Below are 22370 nucleotides of genomic sequence, written 5' to 3'. Positions count from 1 at the left end.
ACAAAAATATTAGCAAATTTTATAAAGCAGAGGGGTAAAGTATTTTTATTTTAAATAAAATGATTATTGAGCTAATAATAGATGTAGGTTTTTTGCTTAATAGCTCTGCAATGGAGTAATGAGATATCTTTTTTAAAGTTCACTGGAAGCTTTACAACCAGTCCTGTGGTTCCTGGCATCCCCAATTCAGCTTACTCTGAGGTGATACCTGACTTTTGAAAGGAGAATGTACTGGTCTTATTTTTCCAGCATTTATGTATTTTAGATATTTGATTTCTATCCTGCTTTTTTAAAAATTAAAAAATTGAAATTATTTTTCCCTCAGCTTTATTAAGGTGTAATTGACAATCTATCTTAGTTTGATCCCTTTTTGGCTAGACTTTTTTCCTCCAGAACTCTTCTCATGTAAATAATTTATTGCATCAGAATATTCTGAATATTGCTTCTGATACTTATAATGTAGAATTTAATGTGGTAGTTTTGATATGTTATTTTTTGGAATTCAAATTTATTCTCCAGGGGGAAAAATGGAAACATTTCTCCAAAGATGGTAGAATTGTCACTGTCAGCTGTTGCAATAGGTTCCACCAGCTTCTAAGCTGTTAAGAGATGAAAGGGCTTTTAGTCTTGCTCTGAATGTCAGTATAGTCATGTGACCCTCTCAAGAAGGCCGATACCCTCTTGTGGTTATGTGAGGAACTCTTAAGAATTTCTCCAAATTTTCCAATTCTGTGTGAGGAGATGACAGGGAAGCAAAGTCTTAGAGTAGACCTGGCCTAAGTATCCCTTAGTGGTGGTGGAGAAGGGATTCTTTTAACAGCTGCCAGAGGCAACACATCTTTGGAGAAAAAAATTATACTGGCAAGTAACTAGCATTTGTTTAGGATCTCAGAGACACACTGCATTTTGGCCTATGTTAACTAGTTTAAATCAACTGTAAAGTTGCTTTTAGCATTTCAGCCCTTTTAAAAGTGGAGCAGAAGTGATCACTTAAAGAAAGGCAGTAATTTCAGGTTGTTTTGGTAACATGCTTTGGCCTCCCTTATATGGCCTGGGAGGGTCCATACAGAATTTATCAGAATGCTGTGATTTTTTTAACGTAAGGCAATTGTAGTTTTGAAGGCCAGTGTATCTGTAAAATAGATGTACTAAATTGTTATAAATCAAATATTTTCTCTTCCTAAATCAGCGGAAGGTCCTGGGAAATCAGGTGATGTCCGAAAAGAAAAACAAGTACCCTACTCCAGAATCTGTGGCCACTGGTGAATTACAGAGAGCCAGAAAAGAAAATATGAATTTAGTAAGATACTGTTTTTTGGATTTTGTTTGTATGTTTGTAGAAAGGAAGAAATTGATATATATACTGTCATCTGTTCTACTGTGTTTCTCTGGATCATTCAGCCATGCTTTTTTCTCAATTAATCCTTTCATTTATGCTGTCTTCTTTCTGTAGGTTTTCATTGGTTCATTCAACAAACACATTTTGAGCTCAGGAAAGATATAGCTAGTCACAAGCACAGATGACCAATACAGTGCAATAGCTCTGTAAGGAAGTGCTGGAGGGAGTGGTTAATTCTTACTGGCAGACTCCACAGGGCAGGTAACATTTGAGCTAGGCCTCCTTGGGCCTGCATTTTCTGTGGGGTAGTCCTTCAGGGTATCCTGGGCATGGGTACTTCATTAAGCCAGCAATAAATCAGTTAAGATTAATGAGATACAAACACATCAGTCTCTGTAAAACTCTTCCCACTGAAATTGATCAAGTAAATAATTTCTTTGTTCGTAAAGTCTGTCTATAGGAATGACATTAGAACATTTAAGCCACTGTGAAATTTTCTTGTTACAGTTATTTTCTGGCTCTCCAGCTGTCACGATGACACCAACGAAATTGAAATGGTCTGAGGGGAAGAAAGAAGGGAAAAAAGGTACTAATTGTACTTATTCTCTCTTCTTAGTGAATATAATTTCTTTCTGAATCTAGTGAATATAGTTTCTTTCTGAATCTAGTCAGCTAGTAGCACATTTTTTGAATTCTCAGTATAGTATAGTTATAGTCAGAGTGATGTAAAAATTACAAGGCCAGGTCCTTGCCCTTTAATTCATTCACCAGATGGTTATTGAGCATCTGCCATCACTGTTCCAGGTGCTAAGAGGTGAAGCTATGAACACAGACCCACAGAGTCTCTGTGTTCTTAGATCGGCAGGACACATGTGTAAAATATCTTAGGATAAATTTTGACGATGAAGAATTTGCTAACTACCCTGATTTGATCACTGCACATTGTATGCATGTATTGAAATATAACTCTGTATCTCATACATATGCACAATCAGTACTTTTCAATTAAATTTAAAAAAAGAAAAACACCCATGAGGCAAATTAAAGACAAGTGTAAACTAATTTATGAAACCAAAAACAGCTCATGGGATAGTAACGTTCCTTTTCTGTGTAGACTTTATACTTAATCAGTCACTGAAGCTTTCCAGGTAAACAGCTCACGCTGAAGTACCCTGGAATCAACCCATACTACATGTTTTTGAGCTACTTAGGACAAAGAGGATTATTTAATGCCAGGACTGCTGACTGTCCCAGGCTCTTGGGTAAAAGGCTGCTGTGCTTTTCTTCTTCTTTTTTTTTTTTAACTTGCTTTTATTCTTTTATTTATCTTTATTGCTGTGCTTTTCTTGAAGGAGCCAGGTGGTTCACTGGAAAGACCACAAGATTTGTGTGTTTTCAGTCATCATTCCTCTGACCCAGGAAAACCACTCATTCTCTCTGAACTCAACTTTCTTCCTCTGAAAATGAGGATAATAGTTACATCTGCTTTACAGATTTATTATGAAGTGCAATCAAAATAATGTTTTGGAAGCACATTGTAATTGTTAAAGCATTAACAAGTGGTAATAGTTGTTACTAAAGAGAACCACATGAGACTTGGTCTTGTTATATAAGGCACATGTGGCAGATGAAATGACCTCTGGTTTGATATGCTTGTTTTACCCCTGACATATGAGCATAATTACTGTTTGAGACATCAGCAATAGAAAGAACAAAAGCCCAATTCTTATGGATAAATCTTTATTTTCTAGAAAATCAGATTTCAGTATAGTCTTCTTAGTTATTCTTGAATTAATTATCTGAACTCTCTTTTCTTTCCTCTTTGCTTCTGACTTCTAGGTTGCGCTGATTGAGGCAAGAACAGTGTTTGAGTTATTTGCATGTACATATTTTTATCTATATGTCCATTAGTCAAAATCAAGCATAAGTTATTTTTGAAGGACACATTGTTTTATATCAATTACACATTTGGTGATTTCATTTTGAAGATAACCAAGAAATAATAAGTCTTTCTATATTGACAACTCTACTTTGGAAAGAAAGAAATGAATTTTAAAAATAAGCCACTTTATTATTTTACCAAGAAGTTTTAGAGCAGGGATTCTTGACCTGTTATCCGTGGGCCTCCTGAGGCGACCAATAAAGTTCCTGGTATTGTTGATGCAATTGTTTATGTAGGTGCATATGTGCATTTTTCTGGGGGAGAGAATATGTAGTTGTTATTAGATTCTCAAAAGTGTTAGTGGTTCAGAAAAGTAGAGGCCCACAGGTAATGAATGACCTTTGATTGGATCAGGCAATGGCATATTCCCTTTACTCTCTCCCTGGTCACTTTATCCTGAAATGCCTTCCTAGGCATTGATGCTACACTGTTCTTGTTCTCCTCCTTCCTCTTTCATTCTTTTTCATATCTGCAGTGGCTTACTATTGTTACTAGAGGCTGCCTATCCCTCTACTTTTCTGGGTCCCCCCCCCCCCAGTATTCTATCTTAAACTCTCTGCTCTTGCTTTTTTCCCCCTCTTAGCAACTTGTTGCTCAGTTCTGCTCTCTGTACGATAACTACTCCCAAATTGGCATTTCTAAGTCTGAACTCTCTTCCAATATCCAAGCCCACGTATCCAGGTGCCTACCATGTATTTCTTTTACACAACAGTGAATACAACCCTAGATTTTTTGATAATGATGTTTATAAAAGTAACAAATATTCTTTGAAGAAGATAATGCAATTTTATTATCATTATCAATAGCATAATCCCCAAAGACTTTTATTTAGCACAGGGTTTCTCAACTTTGACACTATTGACATTTTGGGTCAGATAATTCTTTCTTGTGGGGAGCTGCCCTGGCATTGCATGATGTTTAGCAGCATCTCTGGCCTCTACCCAGTAGACGCAGTAGCACCCTTCTTCAAGTTGTGACAACTGAAAATGCCTTCAGACATTGCCAAATGTCCTTTGTAGGGGTAGGGAGAGGAGGGGAGGAGGAAAAATCACCCCCAGATGAGAACAACTTATTTAGCACCTACTTACTAATGGGCATTATTTTCAGCCCATTAGTTAGTCAAAACATCATATCCATTCTTCAAAGCCCAGCCTAAACCTCACCTCCTTTTTGAAACCTTCTCTGGCTAACCCAGCTAGATATAATTACTTTTTCCTTTGAACTCTTATTGCCACTACTAAAATGTTAACATCTAATATGATTTATTGTATTTACTTCACAAGTATTGTCTGTCTATAGCTAGTTTCTCTTCTGGAAGACAAGGGTCAGGCTTAGGAATATATTTGTGGCCTCCTGTTTTCTGTTTTTCTCTTCTTCCTAATAATGGCAGTGCCTTGCATCTAGTAGGCATTTCGTAAGCATTTCCTGATGAGGGGGGTAGTGGTGGTAAGAGCATGAGCTCTGCATTCAGTTAGGCTTGGATTTGATTCCCAGTTTTGCTGCTTCATAGCTGTATATCCTGGGGCAAGTTAACTTGTGTAGACGGCAGATTCTTCATCTGTAAAATGGCAGGAGTATTGCCTCAGGCACAGGTTGTTGTAAGGATGAATGAGAGAATGCACATAAAGAACTAGAGCAAACCTACCACAAAATATGCACTAAGTGGTAGCTGTTAATGCCATTAAGATGATTTAATGAACTTAGATCAAGAAGACTAAAGGATGTTTACTTTGTAGAAAGTCATAAATTCTCAATTAAACTCTAACCTTCTTTAACCCTCTTTAACTGAGGGTTAAAAAGAGAAAATATTAAGTATAGATTCTGTAGCTTTTAGGTAGGATGTTTGCAAAAGAAGTATTTATAAATATGTGTAATGCTCTTGTTTGTCTTTCAACCTAGGATTCCTCTGAAGGATCCGAGTTCTCCTGTCGTCCACCCAGTATTTTCTTTATAGTGGACAGTGAAGCTTGGACTTGCAGCTTGCTTGCTGCATTTTGAATTGTGAAAGCCAACTAATACCGTGACCTGACTGATACCTCTAATCCTACTCACTGGATGATGTTTGCCAGCTGTGCCTTCTGAGAGAGTACCTAGCACTCTCTCTCTCTCTTTTTTAATGTTATGGGAAAACCACTAACCAGCCAACCAGCTTATATAGCACAGTATAGTAAATGGGCAGAACCAGATGGGCTCCAGTGCTCATTCAATGTGTTTAGGCAGATTCTGGTTTTTAAAAATATGAAATTTGTGATCAACTGCCAGTGATATTTTTTTTAAAGTACTGTCAATGTTACTGGGTTGATGTTATTTTTAATTGATATTTTGGGCTTTTTTGTTTTGATAGTGTTGGTAGGTATTTGTTTGTTGTTTTTTGATTGTTTGCTGTTTATTTCTTTGTTTTAAAAGCCTTGTTTTTGAATTGGTAATCTAAACGGGCTGTAAGCTACATGCCTTTCACCCTTTTTTACCTTGAGCTTTGAGAAAGCTCTTTATCTCATGACGCTGTATTCCTCAATACCTTATTTGTATCCAAAGAATTTATAGCTTCCCTTGAAATTTTGTATTATTTCTTGGGCTTGAGATCTCAGGGTGTATGACCTGCAGTACTGAAAAAGGAAAATTCAGAACGATACAATATTTTAACAAATTTCAGTTATTAAATTGTGTTTTCTCTCTCCTTCCTTTCCTTCTTCCCTTCTCTATCCCTCCTTTTCTTCCCCTTTCCTCAGTGATGTGAAAATAATTGTGTGGTTGCTGAACATGTTTCTTTCATACAGTTTCCTCTTGCCTAAAAACATCTCTGGTGCCAACGTAATTCTTCTGTGCCAAATCACTGTGACTCAAGAAAAGTCGCTGACAGCTTAGTAGAAGTTTGCTGAAATATTTGTATGTAGTGAGAAGCTCTGGAGTGTGCCTAGGAGGGGGCTGGCTGGCTTTATATCCCGGGATGACTCTTTAAGGGTGGGATTGTATTGCACCTTCCAAAGGATCAGGTTTGCTGGCTTGGCCATTTCCTGGGAGTAAATTGGAACCAGAGGAAAGGAAGTGAGCAGCAGTCTTTGCAGGGCTGAGAGGACTTAAAGGAGAGAATGTTCTTATTTGGAAGCAGTTGTGCTTTTCCCCAGTGTTCAAGGAGTAGTTGCTGCACTGCTCCTCTCTTTGTCAGTATGGACACAGGCAGTCATTTGAGATGGTGCTGGAGTTTTGGCTTTGGGGCTGGGTATGTTCACACATGCTTGAGGTGAGCAATGGCATGGCTTTGATCTAGTATGAAATATTCACTGCCCAAAGAGCAGCATGTGGCAGGTGAGAATGTTTGTGCTTGGCTCTTTTAAGCTGTGTGACTGTTCTCACTGTGTGTTTAAGCTGAGTCAGGCCACTATGGGGAAGCAGTTGCCCAGCAAAGTATGGTTTGCTGACCTATTTTTAAACTATTGAAAATGCTGCATTATTGCTGAAATGAAAGATGACTCTGGGGGAGCAGAGTTTGGCTTTATGTCTAGCTGTCAGCCCTCTCTTCCATACTTTGTTTCTTTTGCTGTGGTAACAGAAGTAGTGAAGAAAAATGTAAAATTTGGCCTTCTACCTTGATAGGTTGTGAATAATAGATGATTAACTGTATAAAACTGCCAAGAAGCCCCTATTCTAGAGCAGTTTTATGTCATTCTTAAAAATACTTAATAGCAAATTCATTTGTGTAGGTTTCTATTTTACTTTTTTCCTCATTAGGAAAAAAAATCCTTGCACCAGATATCAATGAATTCAAATAGAAACCCTTTTTGGTATCAGCAAATTGATGTAGTGTTCTCCATTAGCTCGATACTTCCTTTCTTTCTTCATTTAAGTATGTTTCATCCTGGAGTGGTGGTGAGGTCTGTTAAACATGGTCTGGCATCAGGTAGAGAGAGCAGAGTAGTGACCTGATACCTTCTCATCATCGAATTAGTTTTGTGGTTCTGTTTGAGGGAGGTAGCTGAGATTTAGGAGATGCTCTTTGGGTGAATGGAATCAATAACTAAAGGTAGTGTTCTGGGGTGAGGGTGGTAAGAGAGATGTTAGTCGCACGCAAATGCTTTTATATAGCTGGTCCCCTTGGGCATATTATGGGTGTGTTTGGATATATATGTTTTGTTTATTTATTGAATATGCTTTCCCTTGTTTTAAGGGTATTATAGGTCATTTTTCTTATAGAAGCAGTGATCCAGTTGGAATCCAAATTTGAGGAGTAGGCAGCATAATAACTTTCTACCTTGTAGTATGTAACTGTTCTAATCCTGTGAAATCTTACAGAAAACTCAGACAAAAATCCTTTATTGTTTGCCACAGAAGGGTGCTGTCTTCCCTTCTGACTTGGTGGGCAGGTATTATTTTTGAGCCAGTATTTAACACATTTTTTTAATCAATAAGATTTTTTAAAGGTCTTTTTTGTTATATTTATTTTTCATGTTGGAGCAATCTCTTTGGAAGGGCCTCTTCTTGTGGCTTTTAAAATTTAATTTCTTTCTGGGGTCCATTGTGATGGGTTTTATGTGGTATCAATACAGGGCAGTGTATTTGTGCCAGAGGGACACAAGCATAAAAACGCACACCACCTCCCTGATTCAGATCTGCACTGGGTGAGCTGCATGGTTGAATTAGTAAAAACCATAGGTCCTGGATGGAGTTTCTAAACCTTTACAGTGATGGACTTTTGCACTGAGACTGAGATATTGATTGTATCTGAGTGCCCAGACATGTTAAAGGAGCAAGTCATGAATCATAACTGAAACCACAGTTGATCCTCCACAAAAGAAAGCTCTTTACCCTGAATGTCCTTCCAGAATCAGTCAGGAATGACAAGGGAACACCCTTGGGAAATGGAATAGTGCAGGCCTGTTGACTGCGGTGACCACTGGGTGTTCCAGAGATGGCTGTTTTGTTGATCTGTACAGAGGCCAGTCAATCCCAGAGTGTCAGAATACAGCCATTCTCTTTCCAAATAGGGATGTTTCTATTCAGCTTCCCTCACATATGATTTAAAATACTGCCTTCTAGGAGAAACTGTGGTCATTGGGGCTGTGCTCCACCGTGACTGGCCATGTGACCATGCATAACCAGGAAGCCATCTTTGGGAATGGATGTCTCTAGACTCTATCTGCTTCCTTACTTCATTTAGGGCCTATGCAGATGCTTGAAGCTGATGGCTGTCATGCTGAGGTCATTTCTGTGTAGAACTCCTTTCTTCATCCTTGTCCTGCTGCACCCTGAAGCCTTTGTGCTGAAGATAGGACTTAGATCTAAACCTGGATACCAGCATTTGGCAGGATTGCCCTAGAATTTGGCAAAGATTTGGGTTCCTAAGATGCACAGGCTTTTTAAACCAGTGGTGATTAACTCAGACTAAAACTCACTATAGAAAGCTGGCTTTCCTAGACAGCTAATGCTGAGAGCTTTCAACCAGTGTTGAGTCGATGGAGGTAGGCTAGTGAGGTGGGGGAGTACAATAATAGCCTGAGAGCTTGTGTTACCATGGAAACTGGAATGTGTGAGGCCACAGCCTGTGCTAAAGAGCCATCGAGCACTTCCCCAGATGTGTTTGGGGACCAGCAGAACCTGTCGGATAAAACATTCCCTTACCCGAGGGTCCGTCCTATGTAGCAGGGGTTACCTTTGCACTATCCCTGAGCTTGCTCAACAAGAGAAACAAGCTTTCTTAACTGTTTCACCTTTTAAAACATTTTTTGTTCTTATTTGACTATATATATATATATAAATAATTGTAAAGAAACAATCATATGCATTCTTTTATATTCATGTAATATTCTGAGATTAAATTTCTTTTTCATATCTATAGGCTTCAACTGGTCTCTTAGTTCACATTTAGACTGATAGGTTATTTTGAAGAGAGACTGCCTCTTGTTCTGGGGAATCTGAGGCCTCTAAGGAAGACTTTTCTTTGGCTTGTTGTCCAGCTGGGTGGGTGGAATCAGAAGGAGGGGTGCTTTTGGCTGATGAGAAGTGGGATTGGAACCACCGGGGTTCTGGCTTCCTGGTTTCCTGTGGCTGAGTCTAGAATGCTCTGCATAGATTTCAGTTTCTCACATAATCTTTTTTTCCTTATTTAAAAATGAGTGATATTTTTCCCTTGACAGAGAAAATTTAGATATGGGAAATAATTTTCTTTTAGACTATAAGTTTTCTCTGACAACATTATAGTTTGTATTACATGTGTTAAAATAGCCAAGAACCCAACTACATGAAATCATTTCTCATAAATTCTTTTTTTTTTTTTTTTTTTTAAAAGATGACCGGTAAGGGGATCTCAACCCTTGACTTGGTGTTGTCAGCACCACGCTCAGCCAGTGAGCTAACCAGCCATCCCTATATAGGATCCGAACCCGTGGCCTTGGTGTTATCAGCACCGCACTCTGCCGAGTGAGCCACAGGCCGGCCCCTCATAAATTCTTTAATATATTCATTCGCTTTGATTTAGAATAAGTGAGATACATATAAAGACCATCCTATTATTTTTATAATATCAAATAGTATTCTGGGGCTTCCCTACCTTATCTTCTGGAAGTTCAGTATGGCTGAAATAAATAGCATAACAGTCATCACCTTTGACGTAGTGTCTATAAACATCAGAATCTAGAACCACCAAAAATCCACTGAAGCGTGAACAAGTGTCTTTTCCCATGGGCCAGCAGCATGAAGCTGAATCTACCTAACTGGCACCACGTGTCCTGGTGTTTTTTATTGTCTTCAAGTATCTCTTCAAGATGTACTGGCGGGCTATTATTCCATACTTCTAGTTTTAGGCCTTCCCCCGCCAAACGTAATAAGATATAAAAAGCCTTTCATCAGAATCATGATGCCCCGTCTCAGTGGCCTTCTTTTTGGATAGTGGTTATAGATGTTCTATTTCAATTCACATTTTTAGAGCATGTGTGCAAAGAAAACGATTATACATGTCCCTACATGTACCTGTACCCATACGACAGAGTGCTATTAGGATAGTCTACAATTTATTTATTATTTACTACACTTATCTGAGCCTCAGTTTCCATGTATGTAAAATCAGTGTCATAATACTATTTGCATGGCTGTAGGAATTATGTGTAATATATGTGTAAGACACCTGGCATTTTTATTTTATTTTGGTGGCTGGCCAGTAAGGGAATTCAAACCCATGACCTCGGTGATGTAAGGCTGTGCTCTAACCAGCTGAGCTAACTGGCCAGCCCAAATACCTGGCATTTAATAAGCACCTTACTTCAGATAACAATAGATAATAATTATTACTTAAAAAAATAAAAAATAAAAATAAAATAAAAATGAGTGATAGTGACAGTAACAGTAAAAACTGGATGATCTTTTCATCTGGGGCAAGAAGACGTAGTGTTTGGACAACTCTGGTTGAAGTGTTTTTTCTGCCACTGTCTTCATCCGTGTGGGCTGCTATGACAGAATACCGTAGACTGGGTGGCTTATAAACAACAGAAGTTTATTTTATTCTGGAGGCTGGGAAGTCCAAGATCAAGGTGCTGGCAGATTTGGTGTCTGGTGAGGGCCTACTTTTTTAGTTCATAGACAGCTGTCTTTCTGTAACCTCACATGGTGGAAAGGATGAGGGATCTCTGGAGCATCTTTTATCAGGACACTAATCTCATTCGTGAGCAGAGCCTTCATGACCTAATCACCTCCAAAGGCCCCACCTCATATTGGGGATTAGATTTCAAAATGAATTTTGGGGGGGAACATAAAACATTCAGTCTATAGCAGCTACTTATTATGTATGTGACCTTGGCTATGTCCGAACCTTGCTGTCCCCTCATCTGTAAGGTGGGGATAATGGTTTCTATCTCAACAATGCTTTGCTCTCAGTGGGTTAACAAATATAAGGGCCTGGCTCAGAGGGTTTTAATCTGGGGCCCCTGGTTGTGCTTCAGGACCATGTTTGCTCCTGTGATTCTATGTAAAATTTTGTGTACATTTCTATTTTTCTAGGGGAGATTTCATAATATCCACAAGAATCTCAGTGGAGTCCTTGACCACTGAAATACTGAGGACCACTAGCCTTACACAGTGCTGGCAGATGGCAAATATTCATTAAATGCTAATTCTCTCTCTCTGCCAAAGATAAATTTTATAATCAGAAGGTTATTGCTGCTGACATAGTTATTTTGATAACAAAGGAGTTACTTAAATCCTGAATAAAAATAAAAACTCTGCAGTTGTCTTTACTCTGTTACCTACCTATATGGTTCTCTTTTGCTATGTTGGCTCCTAAGGTGCTGTTCAGGACTCTGTTCCTCTCTCCCCATCCCCCAAGGACCAAGTTGTATTATTTTTTGTGAAGAATGGAGTCAGGTCTGTTCCTGGAAAATGGAGTGTAGAGAGACTTAAAGTTAGTACACAGGAAACTAGTTAGTGCCAAAGAAAAGGGTGGAGGTATTTTGAAAAATAGGAGGAGGATCAAAATATGCTTTGTATAGTGCTGAGCACCTAATCACTAAACATTGAATTGTAGGAAGGAATGAAGGAGCAGACATGAATTAAATAATGGAAAGGAAGATAGGAGAACAGAAAGGTGGGAAGAGATTTTCCTCTTAGTCCCTGCCTCCTCCTGGGCTAGTTCCGTCACCGTCGCTCCTGTGGTGGGCTGGCCTGCTTCTTGTTTCTGCCTACACTGCCGAGTTAGAGGTGTACGGGATGGGACTAGTGAAGAAGGCTGAACCCCAGGCTAGAGGTTATGGTGTGGAGGACATCATGCATGTTTAGATGTTTCTTTAAAGCCCTGCCCCTTCATTTCCCCATAAAAAACAAAAGTAAAGAACAAAAATTGGAGTTGAGCAATGGCCAGGCATTGGTTTAAGTTGATATCTTATCCTTTATCGGCAGCATCCAGTGCCCAGATCCTGAGAGCCTTCTAGCTTGGCATCAGTACTAGGGTGAGCAGGAGGAGCCAGTGGTGTCATTGCTAGCTTTCCCCTCTTGTTCCCAGAAATAGTTTTTATTTTCAGTGCCTTGGTATTGACGAATGCTTAATTCAGTTGAACCTTACCTGTGGGCAAAAGGGAAAGGAAATAGACTGTCTAAAAATTGTGAGCCCAACGGTCAAAGAAGCCGAAAAGGTGGGACCAGGAGACCCGAAAAGGGCTATAGTTCAAACTGTCAAGGTATACCCATATTCAAACTAAAATTCAAGGGACTCTTAGTACCAACCTTGGGGGAATGTCACTTTTCCACATGGACACAGCTGGGGCTCTCCTGACTCATGGCCATGGCAATTGCAAATTTAAGCTTGTGCTAAGATTGCTGCATTTATCATATTTTCATGATCTGTGTCCACTGGTAACGGCTCAGAGGGGAAAATAATAACCCTCAAAGGAAAAATGTTAATATGGTACACATGGATACATTCTAAGCATTATATCTAGTTATAAAGAATGAATTGCACACTTAAGCATCTTAAATATAGACATAAAAAGAATAATTAACCCTCGAACAGGAAGCTGCCGCCCTCTCAGATTGTATTGTTTGAGAACCAAGAAAAGCAAGTCAGCAGTCTGTAAACTGAGAAAAGCAGAGGTTATTCGTCTGATGGGGTTTCAATATTCTATTAATTTCCATTGATCTTTTAAGGAAGGTCCTTATACAAGCACAAGATTCTATTCATGGGATTGAACCTGCCGCAGTGGAAATACCATGTCTTCTTTGGAAAGTGGCTTTCTTTAGAAGATGTATCCAAATTGAATCTCTCCCATTGGGATTGTGTTGCATTTGATAAGCTATTCAGCAATTATTGTTATAATAAAGTTTGAGCCTAAAAGCAAACGCCACAGTTTTATTTATAAAGAAATTTCCTTCAGGTTTTATTTGCCTTCAACTCGAAAAATCTGTCTAAGAATTCTTCAGTGGTCATTCTCTACATAAGCACAACATTTCTTAGTCTCAGATTAGAAGCTCCTAGATATGACAGTTTGTGGTCTCATTCAACTAAGACCCATTGTTTTCCTTGGAGGGCTGAACATTCTTCATACCCACATGACATTCACAGATGGTGGTGAAAATGGGTTTGATGGTTGGTGCCAGATGAAGGAAACCACACCAGGAAGCAGCGACCATGGATTCTAGATTCAGTTGCTTTATCTGCATCCCTATGACCAGAAGAGAACTATGCTTAATCTCGCTGAGTCTCAGTTTACTTGTCTACAAAACACAGGTAATAATGACTACCCTACTTCTCCAAACAGTGCTATCATGACATCCAAATGAGATCACGTATTGAAGAAAAGCTTTGCAAAGTTGTAAATCGGTATGGAACATGTACATGTGGCACATAACCCTAGAAAGTTCTCAAAAAGTAGTACAACTTTTTACCCCACTTGAAGTAAATTGTTAACATCCTAGAATTCACTTTGTGTCCAGCCTGAATGAAGAGAAATTTATTGGCACTTACATAATAAAATACTGTAAATAAAAATTGTGAGTCCAGAAGCCATTCCTCTGCACTAGTGTACAGAACTGTGGATTGCTAAGAGTTCCTACGAATATACTTCTCATTTTCCAGTGCTGGAAGAGGAATACGGTAGATCCTCTAAGGAGTTCAAGTTTCTTGTGAATGAAAAACTAGTACTGTACCCCAATTTATTGAGTATTTACTATGGACCGAGCTCTGTGCTAGCCTAGTCTCTTTAAATTTATACATCTCTATGAGGTATTATCTTCAGTTTTATAGAAGATGAATATGAACAGCCTAAAAATGTATCTGTTGTCAGCTAAAAAGTGGCAGAGCCAAGATTAACCCCCCTGGGCTGCCCGACTTTAAGAACTGCGGTCTTATTTAGGGGTTACACACCCCAATGTCTTCTATAGGAACCAGGAAGGTAATGTAAGGGGATGAAAACAACCACCACTTCATGATGTTTAAAAATACCACGGGAGCTAAACACAACTCCTCTGCGCCTGTACTTGGCCCACAAGCCCCCCTTGGCATGCCCTGCACGGAGCTGTGCTGCTTGTCTACTGGCTGCATCCCGGCTCCACACAGGACGTTCTCCTTCCCAGCTTCTCAGTGCCTGTTCTGAGATGACAGCGAGAAGTGTGCCTTCCAGGAAGATGGCAAATGGTATTCAGATGCAGGATAGCGTCCACCCCCCATCCCCCACTTACTGCTGGGACCTGCTTAGGGGGATTCTGTCCTCATTTCTCTGCTCTCTTGTATGCCCTGTGCAATATGGTAGCCTCTAGCCACATGTGGATATTAAGCACCTGAAATACGGCCAGTCTGAACTGAGATGTGCTGTGTGAGGTACACACCAGAATTCAAAGATGTGGGAAGGGAAAAAGAACTCCAAAATATCTCAATACTTTTTCATATTGATTACACGTTGAAATGATATTTTGGATATATTGGGTTAATAAAATGTGTCATTAAAATTAACTTTACCTGTTTCTTTTTAATGTGGCTCCTAGAAAGTATAAAATTACACGTATTGCTCACGTTATGTTAATACCGTTCCAGAGCCTCTACTCCGAGGCTGTCCTCTCTCCCCTAGAACCTACAGAACCTATGGCCATATCTTTTTCCCCTCTAGGTAGTCCTGAGAGCCATCTTGGAGAGAGGAAAGGAGGGGAGGTCAGAGCAGAAGCAGGGGAGGGTTATCAGCTGGCCCTCTGGGGTAGGCTCCTGGCCCAGCTGTGGCTGCCAGGGGAGTTCCTCGGTGATCCAGCTCTCTGGGGCTCACCCATGGCGGCAGACCTGGGGCCTGTGGCATCACTGCAAGGGGTGTGCTCCAAGCGCTGCCTGCCTGTCACAGAGGGAGTGCTGTTGTCCTGTGTTTGTCAGTGTTGCGATTGATCGAGATATTTTTAAAGTTAGTGAACTTTAAAAATTAAAGTGAGTAAGTTTAAAAATTTAAAGTTAAGGTGTCTGTGTCTGTCCTGTATTTTCTGTGTGGATAAAAATGCAGCTATGAAGTGTTGAAAATCTGAAATTTGTGGGTGTAGAGAAGGGTCTTCATATCCCCAGATGTAGGGAACTGCTGATACAGTGCTTTCAAAGCAAAAGAAGGGAGGCAGTGATGGTCAGAGAAGGGGGGTAACAGTAAAAATGTCACCCTCCCCACATTGCCCACTGTCTTGAGTATCAAGACCCATTATTCTTTCTGTTGAGGTTAGAGGCTTAGGGCCAGTGCCTTCTACCTTTCTCTGATGAAGAGCCCTTGGAATTTACTGGAAACCTAATGATCCAGGCTTTATTAAGTACTTTAACGTAACTGAAATTTACCATTAATGAGAGGTCGTGTAGTGCAGCCACTTCTTCCACACTCGCGGTGTGTATCATGTTGCACTGAGCAGGAAGAGGAGGAGGACAGAGACAACAGCGTGGCCCTCTTTCCTGTCTTTGCCTCCCTCTCCCAAGGAGCAAGGAAGCCTATTTTTTCCACATGGGGAGGAATCTAGAAACCATCTGGTATGGAGGAAAAGGATACACCTAGTCTGAAGCAAATCCTCAGTAGAGACATAGAATCAGGGATGGTCAGGGCTATTTGGGACCTTAGAGATAATGGAGCCCAGTGGTTTCAGATAGTTTTTTGGCACTCCCTCCAGGGCCATGGTGAGCAGCAGAAGGGGATCAGAAGGACAGCACCGGATTCCCCACGCCTTCCTCAGTCACAGAGCTCCCTTTTATCTGGTTTAGAGTAAGATTTTGTTTAAATAAGTGGCCTGAAAATCATTGAATTAGCTCATAAACAATGTTTTACAGAAATGGAGATTCAGGATGGAGTCTTAGGCCTGAGATGATTGAGCACATTCAGTGAGTGGCAGTGGGGACTTGAGTCCATCTCTTTAAATCAGCTCTATGAAGCATACAGTTTGAAACATTTTGCCAGATGGATACATCCCCTTAACCACCACCCCAATTAAGATGTACACCATTTCCAGCACTCCAGAAAGTTCTCTCATCCCACTTTGCCGTCAATTCCCCATGGCCCTGCCCCAGGCTACCGCACTGATTTCATTTCTATCACTGGAGATTTCTTTTGTCATTAAACCCATTTCCTAACTTGTGGCTGGTGTATTGGCTCTGCCTCCCCTCCCTGGCTGAATTTAAATAGGTGTTCTGATGTGGACAAGGGTGGACTATTATTATGTGCTTCTGTGTTTCTGGGACTAATGGCAAGAAATGAGAAGAGTGATTCTGGCTTTTGGAAACCTGAGTTTCTTGAAGTCAGGAGCTATTCTTGTATTCTGTTTCCACAATACTTAGTACACAGTACTTAGCCTGGCACATAGGAGGCTTTTAGTAAATGCATGGAACTTAATCAGATTTGTCCAATAACAAAATGATCATCTGTCAGAGAAGCTGTACATGAAAGTGACTAGTACATGTGCCAAGAGTGGTGGTGCCCATCACTAAAGGACACAAGTGAATTTAAGCTTTCTGCCTTGAGTAATAGATGAAGGGCAGAAGCCGTGTCCAATCATATTGGTTCTGTTCTTGTGACACAGTGCAGTGGGAGACAGAGTAGATTTTTTTTTTTTTTTTTTGTCTTTTTCGTGACCGGCACTCAGCCAGTGAGTGCACCGGCCATTCCTTTATAGGATCCGAACCTGCGGCAGGAGCGTGGCCGCGCTCCCAGCGCCGTACTCTCCCGAGTGCGCCACGGGCTCGGCCCGGAGAGAGAGTAGATTCTAATATGACATGGCAGTGGCCAAGGTAGAGCTGAGTGCTATGCAAAGAGGGGAGGGATACAGAGTCTAATTGAAAAATGGGGAAGATTTTCTGGAGAGCATATGCCGTGAAAAATGGTTAGAAGTAGCTGGTGGAAAGGAACTTTGGTGCAGGAATGACAGCATAAATAAAGGCACAGCAACATGAGAGTTTGTGATGCATGTGAGAAAACAGAATGGCCTGAACACTACCACGGTCAAGGGTTCAGATCCCCTTACTGGCCAGCCATACGTACACACAGACACACACAGACACACACAGACCCCCCCCCCACACACACACAAAGAGCATGGCTTGATTGTCTCCAACAGTGTTTTACATTCTGGGAACAGAAATGGAAATAAATGGATGGTTGGGGTGAAACTTTGTTGGGCCCTGCAGGCATGAAGAAAGGCCAGGGAAGTTTCTGGTGCCAGTGAGAACCAGGGAAAATACCAAGTGTTGCATGCATGGAGCATAACCGTAATTAATATGTGGCTGGCGGGAGTGTTATATTGATTCAAGCACTTTGGAAAATAGTAGTCTCTACTAAAGCTGAACACCTAGCCTATAACTCAGCAATTCTACTATGTCTATACTCAGCAGAAATGTGCTCACCGACAGATATACTGGAACAATCCAAATACCTATCAACAAGAGAATGGACAAATACACAATGGAAATGGTAAGCAGAGTAAGCTTATGTGTTATGTTATATAGCAAGGGAATTAAGTTTAAAGTTGGGGTTAAGGTTGTTAATCAACTAACTTTATTTTTTACTTTATTTAATCAATTAATTATTTATTTTTGAAGTTTATTAATATATATATTTTTTACATTCTATGATGTTGTTGTGGAGTGGTTGGGGGGAGGGGAGAGGTGAAGGGGAGAAGGAAATAGGGTGGGAGAAGGAGGAAGGAGGATGGGTGGGATTGAGGCCTGTGGCACCCCCCTGATTCCTGCAGGGGAGACCAGGGGGCTTCCAGTGGTGGCTTGATCATTGCTGGGCTGCGTGGGTGCAGATGTCAGGGGGGTGTGGCTCCCCAGCTTGGGAGATCCTGGGGCACTTCCTGTGGTGGCTCCGTAGTTGTGGCTGGACTGGTTGTGGGTGATGGGAGGGCATGGCTGAGGCCCTTGGACCCCCACTCTTGGTACTGGTTGCGGGTATCAGGGGGCATGGCTGAAGACTCCAGCCCTTCCCCGTCTCTGGCTTGTTAGCCCAGGGGAATTCTGGTCTTTTTTGGTTTTATAGGTGTTCTTTGGTGATGTGAGACCTTTACTAGTTAATATCAAACTTTGTGTCTGGTCTGCGGGTATTTTGTTTTTTCTTCCAGTTCTGTGTTGGATTATTCACTGTTCCTACCACTTAAACTCTGCACTGGAACTAATTTTTTGTCCTTTGCTTACTTCTAAAATGAGGGAACTTCCTGTGGGACCAGTACTTGAGCTGTGTGGTTGAGCTAAATTGCTGCTTTGCTGCTGATTCCCTGGGGAAGGCTTTCTGTGCAGCTCAGGTTTTAATGGTTGACGTTATAGGTGCTTCCAGGTCTCGTGAAATCTGGTGCACCTGGGTTGTGTAGAAACTCTGGTCTGGGCCTGAGTCTTTTCAGCAAACTGCACCCCCTGCAGTTCTGTATTCCTGACCAGTCTCCACTGAGTGGGCCTGTGCTGACTGGGGGGCAGATCAGCTGTCCTTGCTGTGCCCCAGTGTTCTCCTGGTGGGCCTGTGTCCCCCACCGCCTGTGCTCCAAACACTTCCCATGGGACGGGCCATGTGCCGGTCCCTTGTGATGACTCATCAGCCCCTGAGTGGCTCCTTTTTTTCAGTCATTCTGGCTCCTCGCTCCTATGTGGGTCCATGGGAACCCTATTAGTAGCCTTGCTGCCCAGGGGCCATCAAGGCCCTCTTCTTCCCTGCTGCCTCCAAGCAACTCCATCTAAAGGGCACAGCTGTGGCTTTTGCCGGCTCCTGCTTTGTGCACTCAGCAGCTCCAGCCTGGACGTGGCAGGAGCTTGAAATGGTCAGATGTTCCTTTCTTTCTCTCATCATGGCTTCTCCCGCCTCAATGCACTCTGTAGGTCTCTCCTTCTCTTCCCCTGAACTCTAGTGGCCCCAGCTTGGCTGTTGTTGCTTTCTAATAGTTGTCAATTGGTTGATTTGTGGGGAGAAAGTGACACTGGTGACAATCTATTCTGCCATCTTGACTGAAAGCCCAACTAACTTTAAAATAAAGAGATGATAGGGCCCGCCCATGGCTCACGTGGGAGAGTGTGGTGCTGATAACACCAAGGCCATGGCTTTGGATCTCTATATAGGGATGGCTGGTTAGCTCGCTTGGGAGAGCGTGCTGTTGACAACACCAAGTCAAGGGTTAAGATCCCCTTACTGGTCATCTTTAAAAAATAATAATAATAAAATAAAATAAAGAGTTGATCCTGGATTATTAGGGTGGGCCAAATATATCACAAGGTTCATTAAGTGGTGAAGAGAGAGACAGAGTCAGATCCAGAGAGATGGCCATGTGAGAAAGACATTTCAACTGGCCATTGCTAGCTTTGAAGATGGAAGGGAGCCACAAGGAATGTGGATGCCTTCTAGAAGCTGAAAAGTTAGGGAAACATATTCTTCCCTACAGCCTCCAACAGAACATAGCTCTGCTGACACCTTGATTTTAGCCCAGTAAAACCCATTTCTGACTTCCAACCTCTAGAACTATAAAATAATAAATTTGTATTGTGTTAAGCCACTAAATTTGTGGTAATTTGTTACGACAGCAATAAGAAATTAAAACGGTGGAATATTCGTATAGTGGAATACTACACAGCAATGAGAACAAAAGATCTACATTACAAGTGACAATACAGCTGAATCGCACAATATTAAGCTAAAGAAGCTTGACATAAGGTGTTTACTTAATGATTTCATTTATAATAAGTACAAAAATGGGCAAAACTAATCAATGAAAATAGGGGAAAATGGGAGAGTGACTACTCTTGGGGTGGGGACAGTGGGTAGTAACTAATTGGAAGTGGGCAAGAGGAAGTTCAGAGATGCTGGTGACACACGTGTGTTCAGTTTGTAAGAAGATTCATTGGTCTGCACACTTACAATGTGTGTACTTTCCTCTGTGTATATTATACCTCAATGGAGAGTTTATGCGTGTGTGTGTGTGTGTGTGTGTGGGTGGGTGTGGGTATGGGTGTGTGTGTGTTGTCCAGATCAGCTTGGATTTTGAGGTGCATGAAGGGGATTATGCTTTAAGAGGGTGAGCAGTTTGTGAGTCATAGGTGTGGAATATGGGGGGAGGCTGAGGGGCAGGAGGTAGCTCACTGAGAGAAGGGGAGGAGTGGGTGTGGACAGCAAGATACCTAAGCAGATGGGCAGACTGGGCCTTGCTCTGCGGGCCCGGATGAGCCGGTGCTGGGTGTGGTGTGGACAGCTGACCCTGGGGGGCGGGGGATGCGCAGCCCAGGAGGACCTCAGCTGGAGCTAGTCCTCCATAATTAGGGAGGCTGATTACCTGGGCCATGGCACCTGCAGCTTAGCATTAAAGGGGGACAGGGGAAGTAAATCAAGCCTGGGTTGGTGGGGGGCACCTACTCTAGTTTTTCCTGCTATTTTGATTAGCTCGGATAAGAAGGAAACCAACTTCTACTGAACATGCACTGCATCTCAGGCATTTTATATGCTTTACCACATTTAATCATCAGAATCCCATGATGTAGGTATCACTGATGTATTTTAAGGATGAGGGAACTAAGGCCCTGAGTAGTGAAGGAACTTGCTCATAGGCATGTGGGCTGGCCTAGGATGCGATTAGTCTTGGGGTCTCCCTGCTGCTCCCCCATCCCCAATACTATCATTTCAGTGCGTAATCAATATAAAATCAATATGTAATCAGTATAAACAACTGTTAAAAAGGTATTTTACATTATTTTTTCATGCTATTTTCGTACTATATTTTACACCTCCAGCACATCTCAATTTAGACAAAACACATTCAAGTGCTCAATAGCCACATGTCGCTACCCCATTGGACAGAGCTGCAGTCAAGGATGAGAACGTTCAGCCATACATGCCTGTAATCACCATTTCTGCCACTAGATGGCGCAGGTGACCTTTCCCCAGGTAATGCATCAGCGGTTAGGGATTAGGTGGGTGGGTACTTCTCCTAATCTCTCTCTGATTTTTTTGTTTAAATTTCATCCAGAAGGGAGCTTGAAAGATTACAAACCATTACAGACTTAATCTAGCAATAAACACATGTAGCTGGGTCTGTGTGTGTCTAGGGCCAACTGCATGATTGGGGGTTCTCCAAGTTAACATCCATATAAAATAAAATGTTTATTAAAGGATAAATAATAAAAATGAGCTAATTTAAAGCTTACACATATATTATTAAAACCTAATAGTAACTGTAGGAATTAGAACTTAGTCAAACAAAATATTTTGTGGGTGAGGAATATTTTCTCACTGAGTGTTTAGAATTGCAAGTATATGGTGGTAATAAAAAGGAGACCAACTATTAGTGGATTATTTTTTTAATTCTGCATAGACAACTGACTTTCTTTTTGCCTGCACCCAAGAGGAACTGGTCTCACCATCCCACCTTTGTCCACCACTGGTCCCTGCTATCCTGGAGCTTCCATTCTGTTTCAAGTAGGAGGAAACTGAGCCTAGAGAGGCAAAGTGCCCCCATTCCTGTCACATGAGTGCTGATGGCATATGAGGACTAAGAGTCAGGTATCTGGGACTCCCTGTCCTGTGCTCTTTTCACTGCATCCTTCTGTTTGAGAAATGGTGGACACTGCAGCCATATCTTGTTTCTCCTGCCTCTGTAGACAAAAACCCTGAGCCGGAGGCTGTGGCCCAGCTGTGCCATTTATAGGCTGAGCATAGGGCTGGGCCCAGAGCAGGCCCTCAGAAAATTATTGAGTGAATAAGGAAAGGGAGGAAAGAAAATGCCCTCTAGATGTTTTAATAGCTTACCACTCCTGGAGGTGGGGAGGCTAGTCAGCAGCCGTCTGGTGGGAGACTGATTACCTTGGTCCCTTCCATCACGGAGGGGGCATCAATTTTGTCCTCACTGGAACAGACACTTTTTCTGGATATGGGTTTGCCATCCCTTCCTGAAATACTTTTGCCAGCCCAACCATCTGTGTGTTCACAGAATATCTCGTTTACTGTCATGGTATTTGCTGTGGATAGATTGAATTGTGCCCCCCAAAGTTCATATATTCGAAGCTTAATTCCCACGTTAACTGTTGAGGGTGGGAAAGCTTGTTATGGTAGTTGAAAGGTGGGGCCTTGAAGAGGCGATTAAGTTGCTGGTTTAATGGTGGTTGTGGGCGTGGTTCTGAGGGCTTTAAAAGGAGAGCATGTGAGAGAG

At 41.5% G+C, this 22370-nt stretch overlaps 1 protein-coding gene across 2 annotated transcripts in view; it reads left to right on the top strand.

Moving 5' to 3' along the window:
* Window positions 1-6038, top strand: part of ARHGAP19 (Rho GTPase activating protein 19) — a 50069-nt gene extending 44031 nt beyond the window's left edge. For both annotated transcript variants that reach the window (XM_063102840.1, XM_063102839.1), the window contains exons 10-12: window positions 1190-1300; window positions 1847-1925; window positions 5181-6038. In XM_063102840.1, the coding sequence (XP_062958910.1) occupies window positions 1190-1300; window positions 1847-1925; window positions 5181-5191 (201 nt within the window). In that variant the 3' untranslated portion in view covers window positions 5192-6038. The remainder of the gene's footprint in view (window positions 1-1189; window positions 1301-1846; window positions 1926-5180) is intronic.
* Window positions 6039-22370: the final 16332 nt, after the last annotated feature.

This window comes from Cynocephalus volans, chromosome 7 (genome assembly GCF_027409185.1).
Source record: "Cynocephalus volans isolate mCynVol1 chromosome 7, mCynVol1.pri, whole genome shotgun sequence".
NCBI lineage: Eukaryota > Metazoa > Chordata > Mammalia > Dermoptera > Cynocephalidae > Cynocephalus > Cynocephalus volans.
The sequence above is the reverse complement of the archived record's forward strand: the minus strand, read 5'-3'. Positions and strand labels throughout refer to the sequence as shown.